The sequence below is a fragment of the Lutra lutra genome, chromosome 4 (assembly GCF_902655055.1).
Source record: "Lutra lutra chromosome 4, mLutLut1.2, whole genome shotgun sequence".
Lineage (NCBI taxonomy): Eukaryota > Metazoa > Chordata > Mammalia > Carnivora > Mustelidae > Lutra > Lutra lutra.
This window is the reverse complement of record NC_062281.1, coordinates 114050000-114064138: the sequence shown is the minus strand read 5'-3', so window position 1 is coordinate 114064138 and position 14139 is coordinate 114050000. Positions and strand designations below refer to the sequence as shown.

The 14139-nt window shown below is 35.1% G+C and overlaps 1 protein-coding gene across 1 annotated transcript in view; it reads right to left on the bottom strand.

Moving 5' to 3' along the window:
* DPYD (dihydropyrimidine dehydrogenase) overlaps window positions 1-14139 on the bottom strand; it is an 853664-nt gene that overhangs the window by 447052 nt on the left and 392473 nt on the right. Inside the window, exon 12 of the mRNA XM_047727240.1 lies at window positions 481-665. Coding sequence (XP_047583196.1) covers window positions 481-665 — 185 coding nt within the window. The remainder of the gene's footprint in view (window positions 1-480; window positions 666-14139) is intronic.

Genomic DNA, 14139 nt, shown 5'->3' with positions numbered 1-14139 from the left:
TTTCATAAGATTAAAGAGTGAAAAAATTACAATCAAAATTTATAAAATATTTGTTTTTTTTCAATTAGGTGGATAGAATTGGGGAAATGGATAGGAATCCATCTCATTCAAATGGATAGACAACATAGTTTTCTGGACTGTGTAAGATCATTAGGAATATAGATCTTATCTGCTATCACATTGTGTACCATTCAAATTTGATAAATGTATTATCTATGTCTTTAAGTCATTGATAAATATTTTGAACACGGCAGAACTAATAACTTCATGGGATTTACCTATAGAAATGCACACTGAATCTTCAGTTAAGTGGTTGTGCTATCCAGTCCATGTTAAAAAAATTTTGTCTAAGTAAATATATGTATAGGTATATGTCATATACTACCATATATAAATGTTCATATGAATTCCAAGCAAAAATAAATGAAGAAGTATATATCCATTGGAAAAAATTGGCTAAAAGTGATGACAAATGCCCACCTGTATATATTTGTGAATGTACCAAGAAGCTTGCTTTCCATCATTCACTGATTCCACTGTAGTATTAGCCACACCAACAATATCACCACCTGCAAACACCCATGGTTCACTGGTTTGCATAGTTTCTGGATCTACTTCTGGGAGATTCCATCTGTTAAATTTTAGAGGGCTCAAGGCTTCTTTTACTGGAAGAAAAAAAAGTGAAAGACAAGAGGCAATGACTAATCTGTGCATCGTGTAACAATAATTTCAAAATTAAGAAAAATTATGACTTAATTATTGTTCTAGGGATTCAAACAACTGTTATTAATGAACCATAAAAATGGAAAGTTAATGAAATACCTGAGTTAACAATACATTTAAAGCATACTGACTTAATCAGTTCAAAGTATACCTCACATGTAGATTTTAAAGATTACAGATTTGGGCAATATGTCAGATCTGGTATTTATGTCTAGAAAGTACAGATCCAGGAAGAAGGGAAGCACATCCTTTCAAATATTTTAATGTGTATAAAATCCATCTAAATCCCTTTAAATGAACATAAAATTAATTTTCTAAAAATTTCTTTGTCCACACCATTATTCTTATGAATATGATATTACTCATATGATCCTAAACTTGCTCCTCTGTGTAACAGGTAAAAGCTATACTGTGAATTTGGGTCAATGGCCATTCTCTTCCCTTCACAATAAGAAATTTTATAAATAAAACAAGACAAAATCTTCTACATTTTAACCAAATTATTTGCACCTAATGTTAAGCAATTCAGTGGACCCAGAATACAGCTACATTAGCTATCAGATTCTATTTTATAAAAATCAACAAATGCACACACTACCATTGGTTCTTTGTGCATATTGCTTTGTAAAAAATTTTAAGTTATTTGCTATGTTATAATGAATCTAAATGTGTTATGGAACAAGAAAGATTTTGAGTTCCTTTAAGAAAAAAATCTAAAGGAATATCCTTGAGTAGACACATAATCCTAATAATTGGAAGAGATCAAAGATGTAAGTTACCAAAAGGGTTCATCAAGAGAAGAAGGGCATAAAGATAGTAGCACCATCTATAATGGAACAAACTGAGCCAGTGTTCCAGATTAAATGCTCTCTCCAGGTATTCATGTCATGAATTTTAAGTACAGCATCTTGGGACAGACTTACGGTGCTATTCTTTACTTTCATTCAAAAGAGAATATAACAACTTAAATGTATTGTAAATTTTTGGAACACAAAAGTTAGTTCTTAAATAAATTAATGAGTCAAGTTTAAAATAAAACCACCAAATGTAAAAAAAAAAAATTCTGATACCTAAACCATTTCTTCTAAACAATAATAGAGAAGTAAGACATAAAAATAAACCTTTGTAGTTTTCTATCTGAAGGATATTAGAATTTTAGAAAACTATTACAGAATTACTGTTGATTATTTGCTCCCCATAAGACTGTAGGTTCCATGAGAATAGCAATGTGTCCATGCTGCTGGCCACTGTACCACAAAGCCTACTACGATAGTTGCAGCATAGGAGACACTCAAGTCAATGCATGAGTGAATGGATAAATGAATGAATGAATGAATGAACAGATGGGGTAATGTTATTGTGCTCAGGTTTTTATTTTAAAAATCTGATAGTGTTTATATCTCTGATGTGATTTCACCTTTCGAGAGTAAAATTAAATATTCATGTAATTATTTTCAATGCAGAACAGCATTTTGAGAAGATCTTTCTAATGTCTTGTCTTTAAAGGTCACATGAAAAGATACCTTTATCATTTGCTCCCCATCGCATAACAGATCATCACTACCATCTGTTGACAGTTACTTGAGTTGCAAAAAAGTCAATAGTGAGCATGGCTTATCAATTCAACCTATTACAATAATAATGGTAACTGGAACACACCACCATTCATGGTTTAATATAACGTGAGATAGAGCGAGTAAAAAATAATTCTCCTGTAAAAAATGACCTTATTTGTCCAAGACTTTGATATGCCTTTGTTCTACATAGAGAACTGAAATAAAGATTTTTAAATGAGAAGGAATCCAAAATTATTTCACCAGGAGATCAGAGCCCTTTTATATATGTTCCTCACTTTTTTTTTTTTTTTAAACAGGAGTATCCTTGAAGGTTAGTACAGATTTCACTCTAAGCTTGAGCAAGGTAAGGATTATGCCTTAGTTATCTTTGATTTCCCATAGCAGCTATTACAGTCAAAGACATATATACTGTGAAGTTTTTGAAGCTTAGGCTTCAGGGTCTCTCACTTGCATGGTCCTCTTTTAAGGCCCTGTGCCTAAATTTGAATTTGTAATTCTTTTTCTTTTTTTTTATAAAGGAGACCTCAAATTATTAATAAGCTTCAGTCCTCACAGAACTTGAATTAGCCCTTGAGCACAGTGCATTACACACACCAGGGGTCGACTAAATGCCTGCCAAATGAAAGGGAAGTTCTTTGAGTAATATGCGTTATAATTCCTTGTGACTTAAAAATGTAAATAGTGTGATTTACTCTAATATTAGAGCTCCATCACTAACTTGGTCAATAAGTAGTCAGGAGATGTTATTGTAAGTTTATTAAGTAAATCTTGCTTTTCTTAAAATATTTAGCACCAACACCGTAAGCCATCCTAGAAGCATTTATTTGTGAATTCAAAAGCACTATTCCATTCATGGGTCTTTCCATGATGTATGCATTGTATGAGTCTATGACCCAAACATTCATACATACTCATGTTTACTTTTGAAAATATGTTCTTTCTTCAATATTTGATTCATTTATTCTTGAAGTCTTCTATGTGAATATTAACTGTTTTAATTATTTTATCATTTGTAATATCCAGCGAACCTCACTAATAATCAAACAACTCTCTGACACTGTGTTCCAAAAAAAAAAGAGGATTTTTCTCTTGTATTGAAAATTATCTCAGTCCCCTTTTAAAAACTCTCTACTCAATTTTCTCCCTAATCTTTTTAGAAGACTTCAAGTTTAGCATGTCCATAGTTTCATTTTAAAAATAAGTAGAAAAAACAATGAGGTCAAGCAGTAGGTTATGATGTTATTAATATATTACAGCAAAGCTTACATCATTCAAAATAGAGATCATTTGTTCCCACTTTAATATCCATACATTGACTTGTCAATATCTACAAGGGAATTTTGGCAAAATAGAATATAGACAACTTATATGACTATAAAAGAAATGCTACAGTAGGTAAAAAAATGCTTTCTATCAGTGGCATTAAGGAACTAATGCAAGAATGACTGTTCATTACAACTTGAACATCAAATGACTAGGATAATTTCCCTATTGGCACAGCAGGCTCTATATTTAAGTATATGATCTATATGCATCCACCTATATATTTGTATATACATAAATTCCAAAATTTATAATAAAATAGAGATAAAGGAAGGGGGAGATAATCCATTAATTTTTTGAAACTCTGGCTCAGATTATGAATCCAAATAACACCTTTCATGATTTCAATGACTCTTGAGATATAGTAATTCCTATTATCTAACCATATTTTGTAAGCTTCAAAGTATTCAATTTAGAACTCAAATCGAGGATTCGGTGAAAAAAAATCCATATGTATTTTATGCGTAATTTGTCAGAAAGAAGTTCATTTATTTAGCTGCTTCTTATGAGGAAGACTTTCAGCCTCCTCATCATTGTAACTATACTTCTATGAACTCCTCACAGCTCCCTTACATCTCTGCTGATACATTTAACTTGAAATACAATGAAAATAAATCTCAGAAGCACATCTTCTGTTCTGCCTTTATCTAGCTTGGAAGGAGTGAAAGCATAAGTGGATGAAAAATGTATATTTACATTTGCAAACCAAATAACTGCTTGCCATTTCCTATGAAGTGTTAAATGAATATTAATAGAAGGATTGTATTTTTTCTTCCTTGTTTATAAAATAACGGGAGTGAGGGGAGAGGGATTTTCTGTTACGATATGCGCACTTTTCCCACAGATTTCCATGAGGTTGCATCTTGATGGAGACTGCAGCATATGTCCCAGTGGCTCCACAGTTGAACAGAAAAAGAACTTGAAAAAGAACCCTAAAACATGCTTATTCACAGCCTATATTATTCTGCAAATGGGAGAGAAATGTGTTAAGTGATATGGTGCCTGGAATTTTATGCAGTCTTTAAAAAGAACGAAAACATCCTTAATTCATACCAAACATTCAAGATTTATGTTAATTTTCTGCTTTAATTACTACTATGTTCGAATGAGCTTATTTAAAAAACAAAGACACTCTGAGGTGGCTTTAAAACAAGAAATGGTTTTGAAATAAGAACTTTTAGTCAATTTAATGTTATGCATGAAATGATTTTTTTATATAGACTTAATTGTATTGTGACACACAAGTTCTTCAATAAGCCACAGCTTAAAATTGCAGAAACCGTCCCTCAGGGACACATCACTAGCAGATGCAGATTGCCAAGGTCAATTAAACTGATGTAGCTGTGCTGTCATATACATAGAAGAGAAACCCACGAGCATATGACAAGTATATTTCTCAGTATTTATAAAAAGATGTCAAGAATGTTATATTTTAGTACATAAATATAAATTAATTCTGCATAAACAATAAAACAATACAACAGAAATCATAATGAAGAAGGATTATTAGTATTCTTTGGAGTGCTTGCAATGCTCTAAAACAATGGGGGGGCTAAAAAATTTCAGCATATAATAAAATGATATCTTGAAAACATGGATGAATTCATCTATATGCTTGTTGTTTAATTTTGCATAACCTATTAGCCAATAGGACCAAAGCACAATGAAACAAAAAGGCGAGCTGAGGAGATAATCTCAGTAATTCAGAGCTGAAAGCAAAATCTCACCAAGAGCAAATGAATTCTAATTACAGGGCCAGGATATCAGAGTTCTGCTTCAATAAAATAACCTGGGGTAAGGAAGGGAAAGGCCCAGAGAATGCCTTCTACTCACAATATCAAGTCTGCGTGCATGAGCTTTTCTTCACGTCTCCCTTCTGCCTAAGTATTTGAATCAGTATGCAGTCCATTCACAGACACAATGGAACCCACAGTGAAGATTCATCATTGTCCTTCTGTAAACCCCTCAAATGTTAACGTTGATTCTGCACCTTCTCACTCCACCAGGACCTCAAACATCTCTGACTCTCTTTAGAATATTGTATTTCCCATATTTCCGCTCTCATCTATTTTGAAAAACTTTAGTTTTGGCATGGTTCTCTTTTCTCATTCTAACCTCCCCCTTTACCTAATTTTAGAGTCATCTCCTCTGACTGCCTACCTTCTTCACCACCCAATTATTCCTTCCAGGCTGTCCCTCTAATGGAAATAGGATCTTCAATGGTACCTAAATTCTGTGACCTCAGTCCTCCTCCCTTCTGCCTTCCGGTAGCATCTGATACTTATATCACATTCATTTTGATCTCTTTCTTTGATTTGCACAATGCTACTCTATTCAGGCTCTCCTTATCTTTAAACTGTCCGTCTTGAGCTTGGGCTCCTCCTCATCTCATTCTTCTTCTCTGATTGAGTCATGTGTTTTTAATATCATCTCTACGAAAATGACTTCAGTCACAACCTCAAGTTCTTTTTTTCTGGCTCTTTTAGCTGCCTATTCGAGATTCCAGTGTGGACACTGCACTGTCCCTTCCAATTACTACAGCCAAAACCCAGCTTACAAGCTTCTCCATTGGGCTTTCACCATTTCATGATTGATACTAGTAAGCTTGCTCTTTCATACATATCTTTTACTCATTGTGAGAGCCATTTATACCTTTTCTCTTCTCCTCAAACTTTTGATCAACCAACCTCCTTTTCCTTGCCCTTACTGTAGGAGAAGGCCTTCCCTTATATTTCATAAAGAACATTGAACCCATTATATGGGAGCCCATTGTCCAAACTATAAACCTACTGGAACTGTGTCCACTCTATCTCTCCTTTTTTTTTTTTTTTTTTTTTTTAATAGAGAGACCCAGGTGTCGGGGAGAGGGGCAGAAGGAGAGGGAATGGGACAATCTTAAGCAGGCTCCATGCCCAACACGGATACAGAGCCCCACACGGGGCTCAATGTGAGGCTGGATCTCACAACCCTATGATCATGATGTGAATGGAAATCAAGAGGTTGATGATTAACTGACTGAGCCACCCAGGTGCCTTTTCTTCCTTCTTATTTCTAATAATTACAGAACTCTCCCTCTTATCAAAGGTCAGTTCCTCCACATGAGCCCTAGGATCCTCTCCTCTTACTTAGTAGGCATTTTGCTCTCTAGATTACATATTCTATTATTTGCCACTCCCTCTGAATTATTTCTCATAAGCATGTACATACATGTACAGTATTTTTTATTTTTAAACCATTCCATTTGCCTCCCAAAACCACTAAAATTCTTTTCACTAAGATGATTAATTAGCTCTAGTTGCCACATCCAGTGACTCTCCTCAGTGACTACCTTATTTCAGGACCAGGCCAGGATGAGGTGAGAAAGGCACCTGAAGAATAAAACTTAAGAAGGTCCCCAGGCTCAGGACCTCAGGCTCAAGTGCAGATAGGCACCTCACTTGTCTCACCATAACGGTGGTACTGCCTTCCTCCATTTCTCAGCAGCATTGAACAGATGACCACTTCCTCCTCTTAAATGTCCCTTCTCTTGGCTTCAATGACACCACAGTTTCTGATTTTCCACCTACCTCCACGATCACTCTTCACCTTTTTCCTATTCTCCTTTCTCAAAGGACACAGAAATAAATCTTAAAAATCTTGGCATAATCTTTGACTCTTCTCTCTCCATTGATTTCAACCTCCAGTCAGTTACCATGTTCTGACAATTCATGCAAAGGAAACTCTCCTAGTTACCTCTTACATCTCATTTATATCTCTTCACCTAATGAAGAACATTAAGAAAAACAATGAACATTTATTGATCCCTTGTATGAGGCAGGTATGATGCTGTATATTCCCATATAATAGTCTCATTTAAAGCACAAAACAATTCTTTAAGGTAGGTATTATCATCTTAAATATCGCCAAGGGGTGGCACAGCTCTTATTCGAATCCAGTTATTTCTGACTCCAAAAACCTCCTTGCAATTGACCTTTGGTATAGGGACAAGAAGAAGCCAGGAATGGGCCAAAAAATAGTCTTCTAAAGTTTCAAAACTGGGAGCCATCAGAGTAATTTAAATGAACCAGAGGGGGTGTAGAGAGACAGTGAAGAATTCTAATCTTGACCAGCTTTACAGATTATAGCCTTTAGGTCAACTCTTCCAAAGGAAACTTTTCTTTTCCTACTTTGTTAAATTAACCACAACCACTTCTGTTAACCTAGCCACTATGTGACTTCATTCTAGTTGCTTTGCCTCCATTCCTTGAGTTTAGGGACCATATCTGCTCCTTCCCCAGCATCTAGCACAAACTGGTAAGAGAGGAACTCGATGAAAAATGTAATGGTTGTCCATTCCATTTATTCAGCACTCACGTTGTCCTGTCTTGATTATTTTTCTTGTAGATCATATTTCCACAATTACAGACAGCTCACTGCAGAGAGGAAATCCAAATATTTTCCTTTTTTTTTTTTTTAAAGTTTCTAAAAAAAAACTTCTTTAGTGATGAACACACTAGGAAACAATAGGCACTTGGTTATTTCTTTTGATTGATTTAACTATTCAATTTCCCTACTGCTATGGTTAAATAATATTCAGTTTATATATGCTTGTAGAATTCAGGCAGTGGGAAAGTACTGATTTAATATTCCTCCCCTCCATGCATAGACTAAGCTTAGGCTCCCCAAGTTGAATTAAAAAAAAAAAAAAAAAGATGTCAATAATAGCCTGTAGCAACTCCTTTTGTTTTACTTGTATTCTACAGGGAGTCCTATTCTCATTTCCTAAACTGACCAACTAATCAATTAAGAATTAAAATTGTCCACGCACTTCACCTTGATTTGCTTATTTCATCTATTTAAAACCCTAAACTCCTTGAAGATTTGATTTCATTTTATCTGGGAGAGATCTCCACAAGGAGGTCAGTGTCCTTGAAGGAAATATATGGGGATTGTTTTCAAATTCTCTGTTGGATTCCCAAATGCTGTACTTTGATTTGCTTATTTATATTCAATGATACCATCTACTTAAGATTACAAACTCCTGGAAGGAATAGATCATCCTTTAATCTGATTTGGACCATAATCATCATAATTCTATGCACATTTGGGTGCTTAATACTTCTTGATAATTAGGAGTCAGTGGAAAAATGTAGAAAGGCTACTGAAATATTTTATATATACTTCCCAGTGAAAGAAACTTTTAAAATGCTGAATGATACCATCAAGTGATATAAATAATTAAAAGGGATTAAGAAAAATGTTTAATATAAAATCCCCATTTGCTGCATTTAGCATAAATAAAAACAAACAGAAAGCCAGTAGTAAATTATACTACTGGTGAAAACAATATTATTAAAATATAAGTGAATACTGAAAAATATTTTAATTAACAAAATAAATCAAACGGAAAAGATTCCCTAAATAGAGCTTTAAAAGTAAGTCTATGTGTGTTTGACTGCCATGACTAATTATGTATCCATGTAATGTGTGTTCAATTTGGGCTTATTTAAATAGCAGAAATGCTCATTAGCTGCAGTATATCTGTGAAGCTTCAGTAAACAGTTTAATGGTTTTTATGTTTAACCAATTTCATAAGTTCCTGTAATTTTAGCTTTAGCAGCTCATTAATGTTATTTTTTGATATCCATCTTACGACTTTTTTTCCCTTGTCAATCGGCTGTAGGCATACTTCAATGCAAACTTAAAACATACAGTAGAATATATTTTAAACAATTTTAATACATAACTAAATGCATAATTCAAAAATACAACTTCTTTACATAGAACATGAGTGGTATTACCATGAAGTCAAGAAATATCTTTGGTATTGGCGAAGGTTATGCATTCACAATGATAATAATGACAAACATTTATTGAGAATGCCTTCATGAACACATGGCTGGCTCTGACCTAGGCATTATATGTGGTTTCTTTGAATCCTCACAGAATAGATGTTATTTCAGTTTTATAGTTGAGGAAACGGAGAGTGAGGTAAGTGACCCTAGTCACAGTATTAGGGTTTGAACCTAACTACAAATTAGCTACAGATGTACCAACTAGAAAAGCCTGGAGGTCTTCAGGGGCATTTGGAGATAGGTATATACCTAGAACTCAGGAGAGCTCTGTACCTTGGGATTAATATAGTCACAACGATGGATAAAGTTAATCAAAAACATAAATCCAGGTAAGAGTCAACCAGTTAGTTTTCAAAGTGGCAGCAAGCACAACCTGAATTAAAGCCAGAGGGGGAATCGTCAGCATTTTGTGAGACTCAAGGCATTTCTGAGCCACAAAAACCAAGAAGGATAATTTCAAGACGTAAAATACAAGAGAAATGTACGGTAGGTAACTAAGTTTGGTGATTGGAAGGTCAGTGAGCAGTAAAAAGATGAAATTTGAGGTAAATGATGAAAACAAAAGTCAGTTAAAGGGGTTAAGGACAGAGGATCTGGCAAAGACAGCAAGGCGGTACACACAGGATACTCTTTCCGGAGTTTAATCACGATTGCATAGGAAAAAATTAAGGTCCTAGCTTGCATTCACCCATTCAATGAACAACTGTTTTACTGTCTACCATGTACTAAATCCTGCTGTAGGTACTATAGTAAACTATAATAAGGGATCTGTCCTTGTGGGGTATACATTTCAGCTGGCAGAAGATAGGAGACAGCAAACAAGTGAACTGTATGATAGTGAAGATGGTTATGAAGAGGACTGATGGAAGAGGGTGTTATATTGAAGGGGGTAACAAGGGGGAGAGGTGCTTTAGATCTAGGGAGATGGAGGGTCATGGAGGGCTCTTTAATGAGATGACATCTGAGCTATAACAGGAAGGCTAAGAATAGGCCAGCGTGTGAAGATCATTGCAGGCAGAGGGAAGCACTGTGGAAGCATTAGGGTGAGGTTAGCAGGAGGAAGGGAGGCCTTATGCAGATGAAAGAAAGGAAGCAAGCAAAGAGGTGAGGGGGGTCTGAGGGAGAAGTAGGGGCTTCATCAAAGAGGGCTTTATAAGCTCTGAGAAGAACTATATTCTAAATAAAGTAGGAAACCACTGCAGGGTTTGGAATAGGGGAGTGAAATGGTATAATTTCTGTTTGATATTGGTAGGATTATACAGAAGCAAGGGAAAAAGCAAGATGACCAGTTAGGAGGCTATCTTTTTAATGCAAGTGAGAGTGTCCAGCATCTGATGATTCCCTCAACAGAAGGAAGACTTGCTGGCCTTGACATAAATAGCACTTTCATATGCTTTTGTCTTTACTATGGATTTTCTGTAGGGACATTCTGAATAAAGCAGTCATTTCATTCTATTCTGGTCCTTCCCAACGTGGTCATCCTAATATTCATCCATCTCTTCATTTATTCATCCATTCATCCATTTGTTCAGTGAACACTTGGGACTGTGCTGGGTACTTTGGATTAAAATATGAATAAACTACCCTACAGTCCTGCTGCCAATATAATTTAGGATATTTAAGATACACAGAGAGAAGTAGGAGAAGAGCAGGAGCCAAAATGGACACACATATTTCTAACTTCCCCCTGCGTATGAGGAAAACATATTTAATCAGCATGCCCCTTTAGACTTCTAGTATCCACCAACTTTTGAATAAAATTCAGACACCTTAGCCTAACATTAAAACCAAGTTGTAAGTTAGCAACGATATATTCTTCCACCTTTACAGCATCTCATTATGATCTGGCCAAAGTGACTACTCTGTGTACATATCTAGCTCTTCACTGTGCTAAAATGTGCTTTCCCTATTTCTGCTCTCTTAAGTTCTCCCCAATCCTCATCTCTACAAATGCCATTACTTCCATAAAACCTTCTTTGATTCTTAGAGCTGAAAGTCATCTCTCCACCTTGAATGTTACACTAACAGGTTATCTATTTCTCCTTGTGTCACTATCTATCTAATGGCATTTTTATTTAGGTATATTTTTCTCTCTCTATTAGACTGAAAGCTCCAGTAGACAGGGACAATGTATTCATTTTTAGAGGACCTAACACAGCAACGAATATACTTAGCAAATACAGAACGAAAGAATGGGAAATAAGGTCCCACAAGTATGTAGGAGGGGATATTAAAAGGATATCAAAATTAAAGTGAGGTATTTGGTTTCAATCCCACCATGGGCAAAGGGGGGTAATTTTAGATTCTAACATATGAGAATAATGCCTCAATACTAAGGGGGTAGAAGTTCATATGGTAGCAGTGTACAAATATAGGGAAAATACGGGGACATGTTAAATCAAGTGATTTGTCAATACACTTTTCAGAGGACTTGGAAAATCACTGGATATTTGTCAAGCATATAGTGCATAATATGCTTGACACTTTCATTCATTCATATATAAGAATAAATGGCTAGTAAATAAAGGTCCTTTGAAAACACTTTAGAGAGATTCATAATTACAAAATATAAGTATGGCTAACATGAAAAAAAGGTTGGCATTAGTCTGTATAAATGTTGGGTGGGACCTCTGAATGGATATTAATATTAATGCTGGCTTTCTCCTCCAGCAAAGCCAGCGCATTTGAGACACCTAATAAATTACATATATATATTCCATTTGAATTGAGTAGCTTCCATATTTGGAAGATAGATATTAAATATGATCCAATGTAATTTTCTAATTGATACAATTAAAACTTACACTTCTGCAGGTCAATGACTTACCTAACCAAAGACTATCTTAAATTAGGTATATTGTTATTTTTATTTTGTGCTGTTAGCCAAAAATACAAATGCAAAGTAACTAACAACAAAACAATCTGCAAAACAAAATACCTATTACTAAGTATATTAGTATAAAATATGCATCAATACTTTATAATTTAACTAAATTTTACATCTTGATTTCACATTGTGTAGCAGCTTAGTGTAGTTTAATACTTCACATGAGTATTAGGTTTTAGAATAAACTTTAAGTATATAATAGCTAACTAGTATTTAAAAGACAAATATAACTGGCCATGGTCAGAAAAGCCCCAGACATCTATTACATTCACTAAATGTTGAATAACATCGTCTATGTCTTGTGATTTCTGTTCTCTGAAACAATTATGTTGTTTTTCCATTTTCTACCTTCTTTCCCCAGCAAAAGTTGTTTCATGCCACTGCTCTACCTCTTGAATGTAATCTTTGATTTGATGGAAAACTACTGATTTATCCACTGTCTCCCTGTAAGAATGCATATGATATCAACCACTAGTGAAACCTGGAAAATAAAGATAAGGGAAGGCTCTGAACAGAGCTATTCACTGGGGAAACAAACCTATTCCTATGCAGTTATTAGAGGGAAGTAAAATAATTACAGAAATATCATGTTGTACTTCAAATGGATGTCTAAGGCAGTTGTAAAGGATGTGATTTTGATTCTAAACCACTTTTAACACTGTTATCGGTCTGACCTCCTTCCCCATCACCTCCACCCTTTTAAAATAATTCCAAAGAAAAACTCTGCAAAGATTCCATTATTTTGGTTGGTTATTCTGCAGAAATGCCAGTACTTGCATAGATTCCACCACTTTATCCTCACTTCCAGCCATTAAAGTATCTGATAATTAGGGCAATTTTAAAGAAAACATGTACAGTTCTACCTTTTGGTTCCTAAGAACGGTTCTTGCCCAAAATATAGTTGAAAGCAAGACAGTGTACAGGGAATATTAAAAAGAGTTCATTCTCATGATGGGATCAAATATTACAAAGGAGATATTAATGTTTTATTATTAGGTTTTATAAAATGAAATGGTAGTGTAAAGAACCACACATAGCAGTAAGAGAGCAAAGGTACAGAATCATGGAATAAAAGAGGCTTGCACCATATCTTCCTTAAGATATTTACCATCTGAGGGGCGCCTGGGTGGCTCAGTGGGTTAAGCCTCTGCCTTCAGCTCGGTTCATGGTCTCAGGGTCCTGGGATCGAGCCCCGCATCGAGCCCTGCATCAGGCTCTCTGCTCAGCAGGGAACCTGCTTCCCTTCCTCTCTCTCTCTCTGCCTGCCTCTCTGCCTACTTGTGATCTTTGTCTGTCAAATAAATAAATAAAAATCTTTAAAAAAAAAAAAGATATTACATAAGTCTCTAAAAAAAAAAAGATATTTACCATCTGAAAAGCAGCAGTAACAAATTGACTTTTCCCCTTCATAATGTGGTAGGTGAGATATTTCTGGAATTCCAGAAGAAATGCCACATATCCTCTCTTATACTTTTAAGAGGGTGTTATCCAACTGAAGGCTATGATAGCTTTCATTCTTCAAGTCAATCGATGAAAAGCCCTGTTCTAGGTACTGGGTTGTGACAGTGAAAAAACAAGACAAATGATATATAATAATTCCCAATGTCTATTTTCAATCATCCTCTATTTCCTGAGTTCTAGTCCCTTTTCCAGTTGAACAGGTGAGGAAATCCAAATGCAACAAGTCACCGTTTCCCTCAGATCTGTTCCACCTGCTGTGTTCCTGAACGCTATCAGCATTAAGAACATCTCATCAAATTACCATGCTAGATACCCCACATGCAAGCTTTTTAAT